The sequence below is a fragment of the Octopus sinensis genome, linkage group LG2 (assembly GCF_006345805.1).
Source record: "Octopus sinensis linkage group LG2, ASM634580v1, whole genome shotgun sequence".
NCBI lineage: Eukaryota > Metazoa > Mollusca > Cephalopoda > Octopoda > Octopodidae > Octopus > Octopus sinensis.
The window spans coordinates 153674587-153698995 of NC_042998.1; the positions used below are offsets into that span (position 1 = coordinate 153674587).

The 24409-nt window shown below is 32.8% G+C and overlaps 1 protein-coding gene across 1 annotated transcript in view; it reads right to left on the reverse strand.

The window, feature by feature from the left end:
- Window positions 1-3651: 3651 nt before the first annotated feature.
- The window catches only part of LOC115226360 (cdc42-interacting protein 4 homolog), a 179605-nt gene continuing 158847 nt past the window's right edge, over window positions 3652-24409 (reverse strand). Inside the window, exons 13-15 of the mRNA XM_036500235.1 lie at window positions 19730-19762; window positions 8633-8772; window positions 3652-8430 (exon numbers count right to left, since the gene is read on the reverse strand). Of these exons, the coding sequence (XP_036356128.1) occupies window positions 8276-8430; window positions 8633-8772; window positions 19730-19762 (328 nt within the window). The 3' untranslated portion in view covers window positions 3652-8275. The remainder of the gene's footprint in view (window positions 8431-8632; window positions 8773-19729; window positions 19763-24409) is intronic.

A 24409-nucleotide genomic window follows, 5' to 3' on the forward strand; every position in this document is an offset into this window, starting at 1 on the left:
GCCACCATTGAGGAAAACATTGATTGTCTTCACCACATGGTAACTATAAATCAAATAGCCAATACTACAAGCATATCTCATAAGGAAGTTGAGAATATTCTGCATAATGAACTTGGCATGACAAACGTTTCTGCCCAGAAGGTGCCACATCTTCTAACAGATGATCACATTATGGGAAAATTTAACTTCATTTCAGGCAGATCCAGTTAGTTTCCTTGAACATTTTCTAACCCAGGATGAGTGTTGGCTTCATCACTTTGAACCAGAGGCAAAGAGATAATCCATGCAATGGAAACACCTCTCCTCACCTGCTCCAAAGAAGGCCAAAGTCATTTCATATTCTAGAAAGTTGGTGGCCTCAGTTTTTTTCGGATGTAAAAGGCATTGTGTTTATTGACTATCTTCAATATGCTGACTTGCTGAGGTAGTTACAAAAGGCTAACAAGACCAAATGTCCAGGAAAACTGACGAAAGAGACCTTGTTTTATCAATGCAAACACATGTCCTTTGTTTCAATGGCTGCTATGTATGACTGTAGTCTTGAACTGGTTTGTTTCCCAACAGGAAAAATCTTGACTGGGAACCAGTATTGCAGTGATAATGATGATGATGCTGTTTTTGACCAACAGGATGAAAACTTCTTCACCAACAGGATCCAAGCACTGTAACACTTATGGAAGAAGTGTGTGGGCTGCAAGGATGACTATGTTGAAAAATAAACCTCATTAGTCCATCCCATGAGAGTACCTTGGTCAGCCATTAAGAAGGCTATGAAATAAATATCCATTGCAGCACTAAATGCTATCTGCATCATAATTCCAACTTGTAATTACAGCATTGAATATCCAATTATGTCACTTTTAAACTGATAATGCACTTTTTACATTCTTATACAAGAACTTCATTATAATTATTCCATGCAGTCATGGGTCAAAAGAGTCACTTTTTTGGGTCAGGGACCACATCTCATATGTTCCATTCTAATAGGGTTTCTATAGCTGGATGCCCTTCCAAATACCAACCACTTTACAGAATGTAATGGATGCATTTTACTATAGCACCAGAACATATTAAATGTTGTGGGGAGATAAGGTGATGAAGCAATAGAAATGGGAGATGGTAGATGAAGAGTGAGATGGCATTGAATAAGGGCAGTTCCAATAACATCTCTCATTAAAAAGGTAGCCTGATGTGAAAATAGAGAGAAAAAGGCTTAAGGTGGCAGGAATTGAATACAGACAAATCCAGTGTCATCCTTCATTATACAGGTAACACACCACATACCTAAACCAGCACAGTCTTTCTATTGTACACCACATTAAATTCATCTAATATTCAGTTGTTCTGTTCCACTATTTATGCACATCATGGAGTATATTCACATAATTTCTTTCTAGCCTTCACAAAGCCACACATTGCTAATATGCTGAATCTTACTTCACACAGGTATCAAACAATCTACAGATAGAAACCTTTTGTTACCAACTCAAGAGAACAGCTTCTTAATCATCTCTAGTGTTTTTATTTTGTCTTCTATGCTATTAACTACTTCTAGTGATCCTTCCAAGCATTTGAGGAATTTATTTCGTGTGCTCTTTTTCAGGTCAATAAATTCTGTTATAACAAGAAAGTTACAGCCTCTACAGGCTTAACTCTTTCGTTACTATATTTCTGACCAAAATACACCCCTTATGTGTTTCAATTAATTTCTAACATAATCATAAATTTAGTCTGGTTTCATTAAACAACTATAACTTTTTTATTTATCAATATATTAAAATGATTTTTGGAAGATAATTTAATGAAATGTTCTCAACCAATTCTATACTATAATTTTTGTCACAAAGTGACTCTAATTGCAGGTAGATACAGGTAAATTCAACAAAATATAAAATTATTAAAATTTTGTTCAAACATCGCTATAGAAAATGGGTTATTAGCTAATATTCAATTGGGTATACAACAAAATTTTACGATAGAATTTGTTATTCTGGGTAACTTTCTGATACCCATAATAATATTTATGGCAAAATAGTCTTAATTTCATTTAAGGTTATGGGAAACCACTAACTATTCTTTCTTTCGTTTTGTTTACATTTAGCATAACGGTTCGTTTCCATCGTAATGATTTCAATTAGGCTCATTCGAAAAAGTAAAAAGAAATAGTCTAAGGCTTTACTCTTCTGGGAAAGTCTGTGGCTTGGTCCAGTTTCTTCAGAAAAATCACCGAAAGAAACAGTTTTAAATTTTCACTCCATTCAGGTGCCAATTCATTTTCTTTATCGCTGTTGGAGCTCTCGGATTCACTGTTTTCACTTTCGGAAAATGAAACATCAGATTCATTATCAAATACCACATGCTTTTTTTTTTTTCAGTCATAGAGTTAGATTTATGAAGGTCTTCAGTAGAAAATCCTTCGAATTCTGACTCGCTGCTTAATATAATGAAATTCGTATCCATTTTTTGTCAGAATTACAAATTTTGAAAACACAATAGGAACAAATTTCGGAAAAAAATCTCCCAAAATTCACGGAATTAAAATTACACTTCGATTTTTGTACAAAACTGTAGTTGAACTCTTTACGAAGTATAATACGTATTTTCACGAATGTACTAAAGAGATTTGCTCTGATATTCTCATTTAAATATGAATAGGTAAATTCAGGCGGCTTTGGGCGGGTTGGTCACATTAACCAAAATTTTTTTCGGGCGGTTTGGTAACGAAAGGGTTAAACAGCTAAGTGAATAAGTATTGATGTGAGTTCAAACCACTACAGGCATGTCATCGTCTGTGTAAAAAGCATTTAATTCTACAAGCCCAATTTACAAATGACTTCAGTAGATTCAGCTGTGTGATTTAACACAAAAGTATCTAAAGTCAAGCATATTTTTATGGGCAGAGATTTTTATCCTTTGTATACTTAGATAAAATATTTAGCTATATTGGATTCAACATGGTATCAGGATGAATAAATTCAATTTTGAATCAGAAGTCCTAATTACCATAAAAGTATAAAGCAAAAAAATTTTCCAAAAGATAAATGAAAAAGCGAGTGTATTTTATCAATCATGTTAGAAGCTAAAGGCTAATTGCCCTTGCTTAAAGAAACTTGTTATCGTTCTCATCCACACATTTATTAATTAGCCTCAGGGACATTTATTAATTTGTCAGTCAGGTTGCTGTTGCTTTAAAATTACAGTAAGAAATTGATGGGAGAAATGATAAAATAAAGTATTAGTGTAAGCAATAAATTACACCAAATCTGAAGTAATTAATTTGTTGCTGAAGTAATTAATTTCTCACAAATCTCTATCCTATTTTTCAAAACCTATTGCAGGTGAAGAACTGCAAGATAGTTTTTAATCAACATAATGTTTTTCTTCACACCATGCTGATAAAACAATATATACATGTATGATAGGCTTCCACATGATTTCCTTTCACCAGATTCCATTCAGGAGTCACTGGTCAAGCTAAAGCTTACAGCAGAAGACAGTCAAGGTGCTTAAGTGGAAGTGAACATGGAACCTTATAGTTGCAAAGTAAACATCTTAAGCAGATGACCATGCAGGTATTTACAAATATATTTAATGTTCATTTAAACTGAATGTCTAAAAAAGAATGAAAGAAGAAACTCAAAACATTTGCAATTCAAATTAAAACATAGCAAGAATTACTTTTTTATTACTTTATTTATACATATTTTTATTTAATTTTAGCAAATCATTTTTTAAATCTTAACTCCATTTTTCATATATTCCTGACAGATTTAAATAAAATCAGTTCTCTGAGATAGAAGTAAAGAACTAGTGTGAACTTACCACTAAGCCAGATATCCCACGAGAAAGGGCATGGAATGAGGGAAGAACGCCACCCCCCTCCCGAAATTTCTGGTATTATTAACGAACTGGATATTTTCATTCTAAGCTGAAACCTGAAAACAGTAAACCAATCCACACTAGTATGAAGGTTGGGGGAATGGGTTAAATTACATTTCTTAATTTTTACAATTATCAAAAGCAAATAATTAGGAGTTTGTAAGCAAGCTGAAGAAATTTTATACCCCTCCTTTTTGGGAAGTTATTTCAATTTCATTCTCTTGGTTATTATTTTTTTCTTTTGCCTTTTCCATTTTGATTCATTATGTTTTTTAGTGTCCCCCGCCAAAAAAAAACCAAAAGCCACCAAAAGAAATGTAGTCTTCTTTCAAAATATTTATCAAAAACCAAAAGCTCAGACAGCATAATCCAACAATGCAAATCTACATTTCACATGCCTTATAAGCTTGTCATTTGTATTGCAAAGAAGACAAAAAAAAAAAAAAAAAGAGAGAGGGGTAACTGAATTACTTTAAGCTATGGTGGAAAGGAGTGGTATATGTTTGATCATCAAAAACTATATATAGCACACCCCCCCCCCAAAAAAAAACTAAAGAATTCTAAGCTGGGAAGATAAGTTGAAGCATACAGATAAGCTTATGAAAAGGTGACACATTGAAGAAAATTGCCTTAATTATCAATTAATATTTCATACACATTTATCTATAGTTTTAGAGATAATGAGTTAGAAGGTAGGGAAAACAATTTCTCAGCATATTTCAAAAAGGAGAGACAAAAAACAAAACGAAAAAGGATTTATATATATATATATATATATATATATATATGAAGAAAAAGAAATGAAAGATATATGCATCAAAGAATAGGATCAAATGCCAATAATGTAAAAGGAAATTCTCTTCAAATGAATATACAAAATTATATTTTAAATGGGATGTTTTTATTTCTGAAAATTCATCTATGTGAATTTTTTTATTTTTTTATTTCTTTCTATTGATTTTCTGTAAACATACACAGTGAGGAAATGAAATTTATCCAAACAAAACAACCAGAGCACAAAGTTGATAAAGAATTGAACAGTTGGTAATTATTGGGTGAAGAATTGAAGTAATCTTAATACACTATTCTGAGTGCAAGTTTACTTTTAAATAAAAAAAAACAAAACTAAGTTTCAACTATCTTAATTTTTATTTAATAACATAAAAACAAGGAACTGGTACTTCCTTTAGTTTTGAATCAGAAAAATTGCCAAGATCTCATGTTTGTAAATATTATCCAATGGACAAAAATCACCAGAATTTAAGGTAGCAATTTAATCTTGGCAAAGTATATCTAGATATATATATATAAAAAAGCTCAATATCTGAATAGTTGAATAAAAAGTTAATACTTTAAGCTGCTGCTTTTAAAAATAAAGTTGCATACCTAGCTTAGTGTATTTCACACAAGTGGAAAACATATTACATTAGAATTTAATAATACCAAGGAGAACATGAAATGTTCTTTCAACAAAGAGCATTTCTGGAAACAGACAATGGCATTGTTAAACTTAAAAATCCACACATTTTATATGTATGTATTTGTACACACACACACACACACACACACACAAAATACAAGAATGTTTTCCTTTCTTCAGCAACCACATTTGCATAGATACCGCCATCATTGAACACTGAATATACTCAAATGATTTAATTTCTGAAGTGTTCAATCAATCTTAATTGACTTTATTTACTTTTTAAATTTTGTATTTCCATTATATGTAAGCTACTACACTGAGGAAATAATCTTGAACAAAATCTTTAGAAACTTCATAAAATATATAACATTTTTGCAGTATAGATATTTATAACATGAGTTTGAAAAGTGATGAGATCTTTCTAAAAAATCACATTACAATCCAGGTATGCAATCCTCCTAAGAGAACTATACTACAGTTCAACTGTAATCTTCTCAAGAAAATCACATTACAGTTTAGCTTTGCAGCTCTCTTAAGGAGATATTTCTGTAATTATCTAGTCTTGTAAGTTGATAGTATTACAGTTCAATTGTGTAACCCACCCAAGAAAATAATACTAGAACCCAACCACGTGCCTGGCCCTGAAGTTAACACTAACCCAGCTATGTAGCCCTTCTGTAAAGCTCACAAATACAATTGAACCATGCAGCCTAAATAGATAATTATATAAATCAGCAATAAAATAATAAAAACAGCATTGTACATTAATAAAAGTGTATATATATGTGTGTGTGTATATATATATATATATATATATACATACACACACACACATTCTTACAATTGTTACTATCTCCCAAATATCTTTCTTTTTTGTTTTATCATCTCAGAAGATTTTGAGTCATGTTTTTGTAAATTTAGCAAACACAATGAACAAAAGCAACTCAAAAATAATAGAAAGTTGTAAAGAGAGGATCTGCATAACAGAATCTTTTTTTTAGAAAACCTACACTGAGAAATAGAAATTGCAAAAATCTATTAATGAGAGGGAGAGCAAAGTATTACACACATATGCATCCTGACACTTACATTTCAATAGTACAACTATTTTTTTAAAGTAATCTTTTACAGAATTGTAAAATATAATTGTAGTGTCAAACTAATTGCACATATAATTGTAGTGTCAAACTAATATCAAACAAATAATTATAGCTGAACATGAACTAAGGAAGTTGGTCCTTTGGGTATGTGTGTGTGTGTGTGTGCATGTGTGTGTTGGAAGAGACATACTTAGAAATAATGAAAGTATACAAAGTAACAAAAAAAAAAAAGTTGGAAACACAATCAGAAAGACATAGTATAGAAAATAGAAAAATAGATGGGTAAATAATGCTGGCTTTCTTTTCCAGCTAATTTAACATATCAGTGTGTTCATTCAAATAAGAAGGAAGAGGAGGAAACACTCAGGTTTCCTTTTACCTTTTGTTTCACTCAAAGATCTGTAAAAATGAAATATTTTTCATGATTGTTTTATTTTTATACCTTTGTTTATCACAGATTTTCACTGAAACCAGACTACAACTGAGAGTTGCACATAAAAGACAACCAGAGCTGTTAATTTCTATGGATAAATCCATTAAGTACAACAGGCTTAGATGATGTTAATGAAATAATTCCATGTTGTTCAGAACAAAGTGAAATCATGCATTCATATATGTGTGAGTGTATATATAACACATTCACATGTATACATATATGCTTGTGTGTGTAATTTTAGAGTAATAAATGTGAAATGCTTCAATGACATTATAAGAGACAGGAGATAGTGGCTAAGAATAAGACAGATTTTTTTCCCTTTTTCCCATGCATGCTTAGATCATGTGAGCAACACACCAAGAGGTCACTGTGGAAGAGCACTTACAAAGTGAGAGTTTCAATGAAATTTTGTAGTTACAAGAATGTCAGAAATATTGCAGTTGGTATACTGAAGGCAGTTTGATTAAGGACCATTTAGGGTGTAAATATTTTATAAAACAATTCATAAAGTACATATGTATATACTAGATCTTGGAGTAGGGGGTAATTATAACTGATGAAAATTAAATTAGAAGTATATAGGAATTATTTGAAATAAAAAGTTAATTGCTAAAAATTTCAAAATTTACAAGATCAGGATTAACTTAGCATATATAATTTGAGAAGACAGTTTTAAAATATTTTGGAGTTAAAATGTAAAATTATTTTATCATATATAGATGTGGGTAACTAAAAGATTTGTTACTGTTTTTCCTGAAATTATTCTCTTTTTAAGCATCACCCTTACTTCCTTTTTTACAGTATTATGTATATGATTTTCTGAAATATATTAATATATTTGTTTATTTTTTTAAATATTAAATGTGACTGGGACTAGAGAAAAAATCTTAAGAAATTAAAACAATTCCAAACAGCATAAATTTTAGTTGCACTATTCACCACTGATCAATGCAGCCACTGATTCAAAACTAGTCAACAGACAACAAGGATAGTTGTCTGTGCAACCATTAACAAATTTGCAGGATTTTAAACTTTTTTTACATCAACTGTTTAGGTATTTAAAACAAAAGAAGAAAAAGAAACTCTGCAGTTATTGTCTCATGTCATACAAAGTACATGCTAAAAACAATGCTTCCTGCAATGCACTTAAGTATAATCTTATTACTAAAGAGCTAATTAACTTTAGCTGTCCCCACTATTTTGCCATTCAGCAGGTAATGATTCTTTCTTTTTGTTTATTTTTATGAATTGTAAGATATTTTTGTTTGATGCTTATTTCAATGCTCTTATGAAATGGATGATTTAGTTGCACTGATGGAATCTAACCGGTTCATCATCTGATATCTAATGGTAAGACAGCTGAAATGTATTGCTGCATTCCATGTGAGAGCAAAATACTGTCCCATTGATCAACTTACAACTGAACCATAGTGACTATTAAAGTCCATACAATGTACACTGAATATAAGAGCTAGGGACAAATCCATCTGAGCCATTTTTCTTGCGAACACGAGTCCAGCCATCACCTTGATCTTGTTCAAGAACAAACATCTGTTCATTTTCTTCCATTGATATTGAGCCTTCATTCATTGCTGGAAAGATAAAAAACATTCTTGCAAGGCATAAATCAAAATGAAGCCATCTTAATTGAGTTAAAAGTAATTAGAGCAATTTTTAAGCTAATATTTCCTGATTTCTTCTATTTATTTTACACACATTTGCATAAATTGATATTTCCAATTCTTTTATCACTAATAAAACTGTTGTTGAAAGAAATCTAAGTATATTGATTACCTTCAAACTGGTAAAGAGCACGACAAGATCCAATGACCGGAAACTCATCAAATTCCTCTTCAGTTGATTCTTGGTCAGCATAATCAATTTCTCCCCCTCCATCAACTTCCTCACCACCATCTTCTCCACCAGCTATAGGTCTGAAAAATAAGATAAAAATTTGTGCTATATTAATTACTTCAGCAACAACAGGAGTTGCTTAATTTTGTTTCAAACTTGATATAATTTATGTCTTACACTAGAATTTTATTTTATCATTTCTCCCATCAAGTTCTTATTGTAATTAGATAACAACAGAATATTGGCTGTGACTAAATAATTAATAAATGTACAGATGAGGAAAATAATAAATGTAGCTAAATTAAGTGGCACTGATATTTAGAAGAACTCACAGAAATATAAAATTAACATTCATGAACTTGAACATGGTATATAATTAACGAGTTTAGTTTAATGAAATAAAGGGACCACATAGAAAAGGAATAAGTTTAGGTTAACTATTTTTAACTAATGACAAGTAAATATGTGTATATACAAGAAACCTGAGCTCATTTTATTTAAATTTTCAATTAACTGTAAGAAATACAAATACTTTCATGATAAACAAAAGTTTAGACAAACAATTTTAACTTTGATAAACATTACATCATTTAGCTGAATATTGTCAAATAATTTGGCCTATGACACTGATTGTCCCAAACAACAAAAACAAAAATAAAAAGTATTGCATTTTACAGTCTTCTATAGGATGATGCTTTCCTAAAGATATTGAACACTAGACTATTTATCTCAGACTGCTTATAATTAGTACCATTGCCATTACTTTAAAACAAAACTAACATCTTACAATTAATTTTACATCTGCTTCATCAATTTTTAATGCTGAAATTCATTATAAATAAAAGTCTGCCTCCATAGCATCATCAGCCTTACCTATCAGTGTACACTGTAGCTAAACATTGCATAATATTCCCTGATGAAATGTGACTCACTTGTTGGCTGGTCTTACCTATCAGTCACACATACTATCAGTAGTCATAACTTAATTTATCTGAGCTGAGTTTTAGATTTTGTTTTAGTATGCAACACTAAATTTGTTAGCCTAGGTGTTTCATGTACTATTAATGCTAGCCTTTTCTAAATTAGGATTTCTACAATATTTCCCTATCCTACATTTCTTATTGTCATCAAGTTTAATCAAAATTTTCTTTATACTATATTTTAATGTGTTATGAAAACAACTCTCTACAGAAGAAGTTAATTTGAACCATATAAAACAAATGATTAAGATGAAATATAATGTAATGATCAACTGTTACTGAGCCAACCATTTTTGATAGAGTGAGGAAGAATGATACCTTAGTACATATTAAAGCTGATATGCACAATATATTAAAAAAAAAAAAGACCATTTATGGCATTTCTGATATACTGTTATTTCAATGAAACAAAAAATTCATGCAAAACCCAAAATTTAAAACAAAGTGGCATCTCAAATAATAAAAATCAAAAATACATGTCATAAATATCTACTGCTGTCTCCTCTCTTCCACAACTACAGAAGTAGCAATACAGTGTTAAACTAAACATAATTTAAAGGGTAGTAATTAGAAGAGCAAAATACACTAAAACACAACACAACACTAGGTACAAAGCAAGTTCAAGCATATAGGACTAAAGTTAAGCAAAAATACACAGTTGATTAGCCATTCACTTACAGCCAAGTAAAAGTGCAACACTTAGATAAGAAACTTATTAGAAACAAAACAGAAGAGAGAGAGGGGAGAAATTATGACAAATAAGAGATACCAGAGTTTAATAAGAAACACACACATAAAAAAACCCAAACTTGTATGTAATTTGTGAATCAGTAATTAAATGCACATATTATTCTAGTTGCACATGAAGAAAACCATTTTTATCATAAGAATCCATTAAAACGATTTCTAGCTTAAGCATGCATGGTGGGGTTACATACATTTGGGGAGAAGGGGATGGATATGAATCCCTTGTATTTGGCTAGCAGTTCATTTTAGAAGGATAAAAGGAAAAGTGGATCCTGGGATTTGAACTCAGAAATTAAGAGATATATAACTTTCATTTGAAAGTCTACCAATTCTACCATCAATAATAGTAATTTTGTATTTTGGCACAGGAGCATTGAAAGGCAAGACTGACTGTGGCAAGATTTGAACTTATAGTACATTATCTGTTACTTCACTATAATAATAAGCAGGAAAAACAAGAAGTCATATAAATGTTGCCAATTTTCGTTTGTAAGAGATACCACTACATTTCTTTTTCACACATAACTACACTTCAAATATTGTTTTTGGAACTGAAAAACAGGAGCAAAATTTAGCTTCATTTTGAAAAGAACTTCCTATTTACAGCATGAGTTGTTTTTTTTTGTGTGTGTATGGTTTATTTCTTCCTTTGATTTTTGAGCATCATGGCAGTGGTAAGAAACTCTCAGGAGAGTTGAACAGCAGATCTTCAGAGAAGAAACTCTTATCAGGTAAGTGTTTTGGCCCTTCTTACACTCTAAGGGAGTCAGGCTGCATCCAGGTCATGACTTCTGCTGACACTTTTTTTAGTCACTTGGATATTGAAGACATGTTGTGCATTCAAACCATACACAGAATATGTTGACAAGATCTAACTGGAAATCCTCTTCATTGTCTCTACTTCCTTAAGTTTAGAAATACCACCGATAGTCATGGTAGTGGTGAAATGTCAACAATATCAATGCTGCCACCAACACTACCACTATAGCTCACTCAGAGTTACTTCCTTTAGCCTGTTAAAATGCACACATATTACCCTCAAACAATATGGAGGTTGTTTTTATTCCTCCTTGATCAGAACCAGTGGGAAAACCTTTCCACTGCTTCTGATATTGTCTTTGGTCCTTTTCCTTCCAGAGATTGAGAATTATTTCATGAGACTGTAAGTAGATTTGACCACAAAGCATCTGGCTCCAACCTTGACCCAGAAGTTGGCTCCCCTCAGATGGCATGGTGAGTTGAAGTAAAACAGCTATTTTGATGAAATGGAAAGGAGTATGATATCTGGCCTCAATTCATTTCTTCCTGATGATTTATGGTTGTTTTGATGACTCCGGGAGGTCTGCTGTGTACTTTCAGTCATCAGCACCACCCATTAGAAAATGGTAAAGGTTAAAAGAAAATTTACTTATTGACCTGATCTAAATGTAAGGTCTTTGTATACTGGTGGGTTTGTAAGATGAGCATAATTATAGTAATAAGAGTAAATAACACTAATTTGTTAATGATGTGGCCCTCACAAAACCTTTTGAATGGAGATAGTGAAGGCATAATTGGAGTTGTGCAGCTTTCAAGTTAGAGACCAACTGGAGCACAAATCCAGCTGAGACAAAACAAAAACTGATGCTCAGGAATTGATGTCTTGTAAATGTGAAAACATCTATGTGTAATCAACTTACTTGTATTCAACCTATTTGGGCAGGTGAAAATGACATAACTGAACAAGAACAAGTAAAAGCACCTAATTTACACCAACAATCATTATGTTGTATCACCAAGTTTTACCTCTATTCATGCAATAGTTACATTTTTATGACTTTTTTTTACACTAGACAAACTACATTTCATCAAAATTTTTAGTTTCTAACAGGACTAGGAGATTTATATTGAGAAAGTACTAAGTGTTAAAGATTCATAAGTGATATTAAATATAATCCTAACAGTGTGCAGCTATTTCTTCATACTTATGATAAACTAATTTTTTTCTGGTTGGCCAGGAAGAAGGAACTGTGGCCATGATACTCATAAACTCAATGAAATTTTTGAGATTGATAGAGTTAATTTTAAGTTTAAACATCTGCAGGAAAAATGTGAGTGGGAAAGAAGTTCCAGAGGCTTGAGGTTCTGTGAAAGAAGAATAGGCATACTAGTTAATGTGATGAGAGCTGCTGGATGGAGTTAGGTAGCTGTTGTAGTAGCGATAAAAGAAAGAAAAGAGATAATGCAGCTGTCAAATAGAAGTTTTTGTGAATCACTCAAGGGGCATTGTAAGGGTTAGTACTGAAGGAGTTAGTGTATGTATACATGGTGACAAGACTTGTGGAGTAGAGATGGAAAGTTTTGGAGGTGTCTTATCAAGTGAATGTATTGTGGACTTGGAAGTAAATGTGATAGTTTTCTCTAAAGGAGAGTAACTGACAGAATCATGTTGATTGGAGTGGTGGGAAGGAGGATTCCATAAAGTAGGTAAATACCCTTTTGGAATGATTAGCTGGTATTTGTGAAGTAAATGAGATTGTAGGCTGTAAGCTAAACTAATGAAGTAAACAATATAACTAGAGAGCATACTGATACCATATACTTAATCAAGAAAATAATCTAGTCACAGTAAAATTTTAACTTTTTCCACAAGAACCCTTCAAATCTCAGTCAGAACATTAAATTGTGTTTCCCCTATAGTTATATTATTTAATGAGGAGAATCCTATCCCAGAACATTTCAGGATTTCCAGGACAAGATGAGCATTGGGGCAATCAGGAATGATTAGTACAGTTAGTGTTGTATAGTTAGAACTTTCAAACGTTGGTTAAAAGAAATGTCCAGATTTTTCCTGTTTTAGCATAAAATGGAATAAAGAGAGGGAAGGAAACCACAAATATAAAATATACAGTCATATAGTTTTATGCAAATATATATACTTATACTCATATAAAAATAAGTAGCTGTGGCAACAGAAATATCAACGATAGTTTTTATAGATGTTATGCCAAGTAGCTACTAAAATCAGACATGATACATGCAAGCATTAGGAAGAATGATGAATGAAGAGAAATAATTCCATGATGAAAAATAATTGTAAGATAAAAACCACAACATGCACTTGAAAATATGTGAACTAGAGATGAAATATAATCAAAATCGTTTCTAATTATGAAAACACAAAACATAGAAACAATGTAGTTTTAAGCAAAGTACTGGATGACTGTCCAGTATCATCAAGAATATGCATTAGGCAAAATGTAACCACAGCACACATAATTTTTATATGGAAATATAAATATGTATAAGCAAACATGCATATATATCTGTAGGCGTGATATACATATACACAATCATACATGAGTGCATATATAAACATAATTGTTAGGTAAAGAAGTTCACCACACAGCCATGTGGTTTTCTATTCAGTCACATTGAATAGCACCTAATACCACTCATCTGGTTACTGTCTTTTACGAGAGATGAGTGGAATGGAAACTGTGCAGAAGCCCAATATGTGTGTGTGTATGTGCGCACATGAATCTGTGTCTGTGCTTCTATGCCAGCATATACAGATGTTTCAAGTTACATATTTTTTTTATCAAAATGATATCTTAGCCATTCAGCAAATAAGGATTGATAATGTAAGTACCAAACTGAAATAAGAACTGGAGTTGATCTACTCCATTAAAACTTTTAAAGGCCATGCCCTACCATAGTTATAGCAGAATGACAGATAAGAGTATATAATATAATCTATATATAATGTATACAAATGTGAATTGTCTGTAAGTATGTTTGCCTTGTATTTAATGACTACAAAATTAACATCCATAAATCCATTTATTATTTATTCACCATCTTACAGGGAAGTTTGTATAACTTTTATCTTGAAAAATAGCAACTGAATCTCTCAAGAAGAGGATGAAGACAAAAAGTTAAAATACAGTAGTATTAGCAGAAATGCAAAAAATTGGATAAAAGTCGTAATATCAGAAAAAGATTTGAAAATTTGTTACACAACATAAAAATTTTTTTTTCTTCTTTCAGTTTGTCACAACTCTTTTTTCCTCTTTCTCTTTGTCTTTTTCAAGTGGAACAGAGAGAGGCAGAGAATGTGGGATACACATGAAGAAAGAGGCACATATAGTGAAGAGGTGATGATATAGCTGAGTCATTGACATGAACAGTTCATAGTGAAATTCTTGAGAGACCCTCCCAATGAAACTCTACTATCATGAATAATGTTAAACATATTAGACACTGCAACATAGTAATCTCTGATATCAGACAAAAAAAAAAAGTCATGACTTGAAGATTTTTAACCATAGATTTGCTTTATCAGGACTTAGGTTAAACACAACATCAATACAATAATAAAGCTGTAAAGACTGGTAAAAGGAAAAGAATCTAAATACTCAAGCAACCTAAATCAGAAACTCTACTTCCAAATACAGAATCCCTTAAATATGCAAATAGCAACAATGACTGATGTATACATTATTGCCTTATGCATGCATATATTTGTATTAACAAATGTGAAACACATCTATACCTGATAAAACAACATGCAATTTGTCCTCAAAACATTATTCGACTATCTTATCTAACAAAGGAGACTTAACACGGTACTGCAAAATATCAGAAACAGTAGCCAGAATTTCCCACAAACCACATCATATTGTCTCATATAAGCTTACATACCAGCAAGAAAACCTTAATGCTAGACATATCAGTTACTGCAGTTAATTCTCCCTCCAATCATATACTTCTGTCCTGTGTTACTTTGAAACAACCCCCAGGAATTACCAAGTACCTTTGATAGTATGTTATACATATTCTTTTACTGGTTTCAGTAAAAGAAAAGTGATGCCAAGCTAGGGCATCATTTTTAATAGCTAAGTTACTATTTTACATCAGCAAACACCAAGCAGGTTTGGTACACAAAAAACACCAGTTTTTGTGAACCAAATTTTACTTGTCGAAGAAAACTTCTGTGTTTGTATCAATATACACATTTACCTTACTGTGAGCTCTCAGCTCTAGGAGTCACAGAGGCATTGTCATGACAACTGTGTGTATACAGAGAGAGAAGAGGAAGAAGTATAAAGTACACATGTAATGTAACTATATGCAAAGCTGAATATAACATGCAGAAGCGAACTCATATCCTTATTCTGTCAATTTCATGGTAACTGTTTAACTATTATCTTACTTATACACACACACATTGATCCATGTATCTACATGCCACTTGTCACTGAGTTATTTCTGTTAGCTCATTTTCATTTTATTTATGTAAATAATCTGGGACATGAATGTGTTGTATTCTCTTTTTGTATTTGTCTAAATATCTTGTTTGCTGGAGAAAACATAGGACAACTGCTGGGCTTATGACACCAATTGAACACTGAATGAAGTAGAAACACATGTCCACAGCTGTTCTCCTGTCTCATGACAACCAAACTGACCTTTTCCTTAATGGCATGTCAAATTTTAAAGAATTCTTGATTTTTCAAATTATCCCTCACCCTTCTCATATCATGGCCCGAATTGCCACTAGGGAACTGTTCTCTTTCTTGGGAGCAGAGAAGACATCAATAAATCAAGAATATATTTTGTATGGTGTCTAATATACCCTTATTTGTTTTTACTGTAGATACATACATGCACACACACACTACATACCCATACACAAACGCAGTCTGTAACACACAACTTCTTTCACCCATGTAAAAGTAGTCACATGTCATTACAGATCATGTCTGCATGTGCACATGTGTGACAAAGCAGTCACTCAACATGCCAGAAATGGCAACCAAATCTCATGAATCATTCCAGTGGTTGAGCATCTAACATTGACAAGGCCAAGATCACATTATCTGGTAGTTTTGGCAGTTGTGTGGCAGAGTTATCACCTGCTAGCAATATAAAGAAGAGTGTTTATAAGTACCAAGAGCCCATATGAGAGGTTCTCACCTAGTAAATATCTCGTATTCTGTGTTCTAACATGATTGCTTACAATATAATGATATACAAAAGGACTGTACAATCACAGCTGGAACACCTTTTATCATATAGTTCAATGAAAACTAACACAAGGCTTCAGCTATTATATATATATATATATATATAGCAACCATATCACTATCTAATCACACACCTATAGTCCTAAATAAGGAAGGGTACATTTGACTATGAAGTCCTTGATATACCAAAGAAAGATGCAATGATGACAGTTGGAGCACATTTTGTTACAGGTTTGCTCAATCGGGCCTAATCCGAGTAACCAATGTCAGAGCTTTTTGAGTACTGCAAATCATGTATGCTTGTACCAGTTCTATCACAATGCTACATCAACACCTAAAGGAATATTTGCATGGTTTATCAACATGCTAAAAATAGCAGTTAAAGCATGGATGGAAGGCTTTTACAGATGGTTTGTTTAAGCTAGAAATAACCAAATTTTCTCCAAGTTATACATCCAAGTTTCTTGAAAAAAGAAAATCACTATATATGAAAACAATTGTTAGTGTTATCTTTAAAATCATGTGTTCACTCTACACACATACAGTTTTTACTTGTTGCAGTCATTGGAATGCAGCCATAGTGGGACATCACCATGATGGGATTAGTCAATGAAATCAACTATAGTATTTACTTTTAAGTTTGGTACTACCAGTCTCTTTTTGTCAAACAGCTACATTCCAAGGATGTAAACAAGCCAACATCAATTATCAAACTGTAAAACACAAATACATACATATAAAGATTCACTCACAAGGCAGTGGTCAACCCAGAGCTGTAGTTATGAGGGACTGAACCAGAAACCACATGGTTGTGAAACAAACTTCTTAATCACTAAGCCAAGTCTGTGTCAATAACATTACACACATTTAAATGTGGATGTTCAGTTAGAACAAACTATATTGTGGTAGATACCATGAAAGAAACTCTCATATTGGCTTTTGGTGCAAAATTCACTTGTTTATATCAGTAGTGGGGAAATAAATCCCTTCCATCTCCAGTGCTGAAACAACCAGATCACAGGATTTTGATCTTCCTTGATCTTGTCAATGATGGCCACTCAGCTGTTAGAGATAGCAGCAACTGATCTCCCCATTAGCAATATATACAGAAACTGCTAGAACAGGTGCTGGTATCGTGATTAGCCAGTGAGCTTGTTAGAAAATATATATTAGTAACAGAGGCAGTATTATTACAGAGAGGTAATATTTATAAGAACAAACTATACTGCATGCAGTAGACACCACGAGAGAAACTCTCATACTGGCTTTTGATGCAAAATTGACTCTTGTTTATATTGCTAGTAGGGAGTTAAATCTCCACCATCTCCAGTGCCAAGACCACCAAATCAGGTGATCTGGTAGTCTTGGCACTGGAGATGGCAGGTATTTATCTAATTGCTAGCAATATAAACGAGAGTGTATTTTGCACCAAAAGCCAACATAAGAGTTTCTCTCATGGTATCTACTGCAGTATAGTTTACCAGTACTAGGATCAATTGTTCATTCTCTCTCTGTGTGGAAGAAAGTAGTTGTATTCAGATCTGGAGATGGGCTTCTACCAAGTTATATTTTCTCTTTTACTTGTTCCAGCCATTAGACTGCTGCCATGCTGGGGCACCACCTTGAAAGATTTTAGTTAAGACTCCTAGACACTGAACCCGAGATCATGTGACTGGGAAGTGTGAATTTCTTAACGACACAGCTCTGCCTGTATCCATGGTGGATTTAAGCGCAAATTAAAAAGGAGGATAACTAAATACAACAAAACACATTCAATGCTGTGTGTGTGCAGGCATTTGTGTGTTTAAGGTGTTTACTTTAAAACTATGTAGTTTCAGATTCAGTCCCACTGCATGGCAGCTTGGCCAAATCTCTAAGCCAGCCAATGCCTTGTGAGTGGAATTGAAAGATGGAAATTGTATGGAAGCCTATCATATTACATTGTGTGTGTTTACATTCTGCAACAGTTTCACTTGAAATCACTCAGGTAAAAGCAACTGACATTTGAGAAATTGCTTTACACTTCAGCACTTTTTAAGTGAAGTAATACATCCAAGTTTCTTGTAAAAAGAAAATCACCATATATGAAAACAATTGTTAATGTTACCTTTAAAATCATGTGTTCACATCCAACTTTAAATAAATGAATTAATAAGTTTGTTAAATGATAATAAATTATTTTTCTTTATTTCTGTGTTGTTCCGTTCTTGATTAATGTCCAAAGGTAATACTATTTATACAAGTCCATAAGAATATTACAGCCTTATAAGAAAATGATATATGCTTGAGTAGGTTTGAATAGACATTCTAGGTTGTTCGGGGAAAAATATAAGTTCAATATTTGTTTTTCTACTGTGACTGAGACCCAAGAATACTAATAATGAACTTGTGAGATTTGGATAAAAATAAAAAAATAAAATAGGAACTGCATCAAATACTCTTCAACATTTGCAAAGAAAAGCAAATTTATTTGTTCAGTGATTAAATCCTAGGTTTATTCAATTCATTTATACCTATATTACTAAATATTAGTATATTCCTGTAAGCTGAAAAATGACAAATTATCTGTTAGTAAGTATTTATACATTTCTCTTGTCAATACAGGTTTTAGAGGAGGAATATTTGAAATATAAATATTCCAAGTGATAGAGATTTTTGGAAGTTAGTCAAGAATAACAATAATGGTAGCAAATGTCCAAATAACCCTACAAAAAGAAAAAAAAAGCACCAGTGAGAAGATTAAATTTCATGCCTTGAGAGAAAAGAAAACCTTTTATATCCTGTCAGATATTAAATTTTCTTTTGTGTTTTAGAAAATGGAATCCCCCACCCAATCTTCTCAAGCTAAGTAATATAGAAATGAAGATGTATTAGAGTTAAATAACTAGTTACAACCAAACTGTAAATGAGCAAGGTGTTAATATTCCAAATATAGAGGCTTTAGGAAACAAACAAGAAGTGAATAAGAAAAAAAAAAATACACAGAACCTATTCTATGTATTGTTCTGTTCATGCATCAGAAGAGAAAAAGTGGAGAGATATCATAGTGTGAAATTCTGGCACAAGTTCCAGCTTTGGGAGGAGACATGGCCAGGTTGGAAATTAATGTGAATGAGCAACATCATAGCTAAGGTAGTAAAATTTTCTGGTTAAAATGTTTTTAAAGAAATTAAATTTTTTTTTTAAAGCAAAAAGTATTGAGAGAAATTTGGGTGAAATAGACATGATCCTTGCTATGAAGTTATGAAGGTGTTAAGTATGTTTTCATGACTTAGTGCTACTGGCATAAAATCCCTTCATACCCATTTTCACTGTCTTCTCCGCAAGAACCGTGCCTAAATAAAGAAAGAAAAACATTGTTTTTAAAGACATGTTTATTTATGGTCATGTGTAATCTCTGATGAAGACATTTTCTTCATTACAAAAAAAGTGTCTTTTCCTGTCAAATTGAAACAGAGGAACTTGGCAACCATATGTATTCTAGTTCACGATGATTGTTAACTAAATATCTTAAATATAACACTAAATGAAGAAAATAGTTAAAAAAAGAAAAAGAGATTAAAAAGAACACAAAAAATGGACTAAGATACATACGGAACTGGTTGTTTTTGTGCAATGGAGGAGGAAGGATTAACTACAACTAAAATATCCAGTCTAACACTGCTAACCACATCACTATGAAATTGAAATGGCACCTACAACAACAATCTAGGTATACTGAAATGAGCAGAGTAATCAATATTTTTCATTTATTTTTTAACGAAACACATAAGAATAAATATTAACTCAGAATTTTTATTTTCTATCACTGTTTTATACTAATTTTTTCATGTTTAAATATGTGGAGCAGAAATTTCTTATTGTTAGAGGACCTCATCACTACTAAATCCAAAAGTCATAAGCTTTGTTCATAGAGATGAAATACATACTAAGCTGATAAAAGATAAATGTAAGTAATTTCTAAAGTTCAATGCACAATAGTTTAAAATGATTTTCAGAGATTCATTTAATTCAGCACTTTTTCAAATCATTATAGACAATAAAAGTATTAATAAAGTGCTTTTGAACAGAACCATTAATGAAAATCCTCACCTCTTAATGTGACTGATTCAAAATATTTTTACTATTTACATCTGACAAAAAAAAAATTGATAAGTCTACCATTAGTGAAATGAGATAGCTTTCTTTTTATGCAAGCCATTGTTAAATTATGTCAAATATTTGATATAATTTGATACTATGAAGAATACTTATTCATAAAGAAATATTTTTTGACTAGGTACAAATCTAGCGGGGGGGAAAAAAAGATATTAGCTGGTATTCATTCCTTGAACCGTAGAATGAGTGTTCTGCTCAAGTAGCAAAATATAACAAATCATATACTAAACAAACTAATAAGATATCAATAAATATTAAGGTTTAGCTGTAGTTTGATGAATGTGAAATGCATGTATACGAATGATATAAATGGTGACAAATGTATATATGTGATCGTTTTGCAAATGTGTAATAATTGAAAGTGCATGAGGAAAAGTGTAGGCAGGAATTCCATTTGGTGTACGTAGTGTAATCACAGGAAAGTTAACAGAGAAAGTAGTATTCATGTGTAGAAGATGCACAAGAGCCATAGAGTCTACATATATATGGGAAATGGATTTTTTAGAATGTCCTGGAGGCTCTCTAGAGGTTGTAGATAATTTCTGTTACCTAGGTGACATAATTAGCAGTGGAAAAGATATTCCAAGAGTGTAATTACTAGAATAAGAATAGGATAGAAAAAAATTCAGATAGCTTTTACTTCTGTTGGCAACCAAAGCTCTCTCCCCTGGAGTGAATGGAAGATTGAAAGATGCTTGTGCATAAACTGCAATGCTAGCAAGATGTAGTGCCTGAATGCAGAAGACACATGAAGATTAGAGAGAAATCATCATCGTTTAATGTCTGCATGGGTTGGACGGTTTGACTGAGGACTGGTGAGCCAGAGTCTGCACCAGGCTCAATCTGGTCTGGCAAAGTTTCTACAGCTGGATGCCCTTCCTAACACCAACCACTCCGAGAGTGCTGTGGGTGCTTTTAATGTGCCACCGGCACGAGGGCCAGTCAGGCAGTTCTGGCAATGACCACGTTCACACTCAAAAGGTGTTTTTACGTGCTACCTGCATGGGAGCTAGTCTGATGGCACTGGCAATGACCACGCTCGAATGTTGTTTTTCACGTGTCACCTGCACATGAGCTGGTAAGGTGACGCTGGCTACAATCATGCTTGAAGAGTGCTTTTCATGTGTCACCGGCACGGCAGCCAATCCGTGGCCCTGGCATTGGTCACGCTCAGATGGGCTTTTGACGTTCCACTGACATGAGTGCCACTCAGGCAGTACTGTCGTTGGCCACGTCAGCGATAAAGAAATAAAGCGAGTATGCTCATTTGGATGTGCAATGTCAGTGTACATGTATGATAGAATGCTAGTACATTGCGAGAAAATTAGGCATAAAAGGTATTAGATGTAATGTGCAAGACTACACTGATTTGGTCATGTGATGCATATGGTGCATAAAGAAGTGTCAGTCACTTAAAGTGGATGGAATTTGTGGAAGAAGGAGACCCAAGGAAATCTGGGCCGATGCAGTGAGGGCCAATCTCAAGATGCTGAGCCTTAAGAAAGAGGTGACAAAGGACCAAAATATCTGGTGCTTTGCTTTGCTATGCTTGAAAAAAACCTGCCCACTACAACAAAATTAATATTCTAAAAACAACTTGAAAAATGCTTGTATATGGTGAACATCTTCTCAACCTCTATTCCCTCTGCCCAAGAAGCTTCTCTCTACACGCATCACTTCTTTATCTCTGATATTATTTGACTATCATTATCACCTGAGGGCTTGATAGGCACATACTATGAATCTCACCCTTTCATTACTTCCCTTGTCCCCCTCCTAATCCAGTCCTCTTACCATTTCACCTATATTCCTCCCCATTGTGCCTTGAGGGTATGTCCTGACACATATCCAACACCATCTCTCCCACTCTTCTTTCTCTCTAAGTCTTCTCCATTCTTCTCCAATGAGGATGTCTTTGTATCTCTTTTACAGTAAGACGCCTATCTCTATCCCTTTCTCATTCTTTTAACCTCATATCGACTGGTACAAAGGCACCTCCTTCAATACTATTCCCACCTACTCCCAGTTGAGGTGAATTTGTCTTGTCTTATAAGCTACTTGGTGACTCCACCAGTATTGGTGCCACACAAAAAGCCCCTAGTACACTCTGTAAAGTTGCTAGCATTAAGAAAGGTATCCAGCCTTGGAAACCAGGCCAAAACAGACAACAGAACTTGGCATAGCCCTCTGGCTTACCAGCTCTTGTCAAACTGTCCAATCCATGCCAGCATGGAGAATGGACATTAAGTGATGATGATGTGCAAGCTGTGGAATAAATAAATATGACCAGTTGGTCTGTACACATATCTAATATATTCACTGTTGCATTAACGTAAATATGTGAGTGATATATTACTATGTTAATGCCCAGCTGTCTATAATTATTTAGGTGTCAATCATCTAATTAGACAACAAAGAGCAATATTGATTTCATCATTCTGTTGGAAGTTAGAGCTTAAAGCCCCAAGTCAAAGAAACTGAGATTAGTAACAGGAAGATTGTAATTTTGCTTTTTGTTAGAGCTTTGTCAGCTCTGCAACTGTTAAATTATAGCATGCTTTAATTTATTCACAGCGATGTACAATAGTGCAAACTTGACAATTAAGTTCTGATGAAAATTACAGAAGGTGCTACACAAATAGATAAATTATTTAACTTCCATTTTTTTTTATCATCATAGACATCCATAGAGTGGTGGATTGGCAGAATCTTTAAAGCAAAAAAGCCTTGTGGAATTTCATCACGGTTTTTACTTTCTGAGTTCAAATACTGCTGAGGCCAACTTTCCTGTCATCTCTCTGGGGTAGATAAAACAAAGCACCAGTCAAATACCAGGAGTTGATGGAATTATCTACACTCCCAACTCCCAAAACTGCTGACCTTGCATCATGAATAATGGCTTCACTGACTGTCCAAAAGGCCAATCGATGATTCATAGCATTGTTGAGAGGAAATTTTTGAATTGAAACAGATGTTTGAATATAAGTTGAGTACAAAATTTCAAATTGGAATTTATGACAATACAAGAATCAAAATTCCTGATCTTCTTGTTATTGATCCTTAATATTGGTTCATAAAATATATTTACAGCAAGAACTATGCAATATGATGGTGCTTTAGATAATAATCATGAATGAATATGTAGAGTTAAATTAAACATTTCATCAAATGGTTGATTGTTTGGAATAGATTAAACTTCACTAAATTCAATCAAATATTAAGAGGACATGTTTTTAGGTATGATAAAATAAAAAAAGAAAAAAAGTAAGCAGTGTCTATAATATCAGTTGCTTTTTAAGAGCATATTCAAACTTAGAACCCTCTTTATTTTTTTGTAGATCAGTTATCTTTCATAGATATCCTTCATAATGTCAACAAAATACATAGTGTTACCTGTAATCAAATGAAGTACTCAGATAAATTCTTAAAGAAAAATTTAGTAAAATAACTTTGTCATTATTAGATTGGTGTTTGGAACATAACTTAATATGAAATTTTGATAGGTTTCAATCTAAATACAAGGAGTTTGTATTATTGAATTAGTGATGAATTAAGGTTGGCTGGTATCAAAAGGGCTAATCTACTGATGCTATCATGTAAACACTAAAATGAAATGAACAAGTTATCAAATTAGAATGACTGCAGTTTATTAAGTTATAATATGCAAAAAAATGTTTAATTTAAAAGGTTACTATATCTCAATCCCAACGTCTCATATACAGAGAAGTAAATGCTAAGATAAAGAGACCAAAATGGAGACCCAAAAAAAAAAAAAAATTACCCCTAAAATTAAAATATTTGAAATAGCAGGTGAAACATCTATC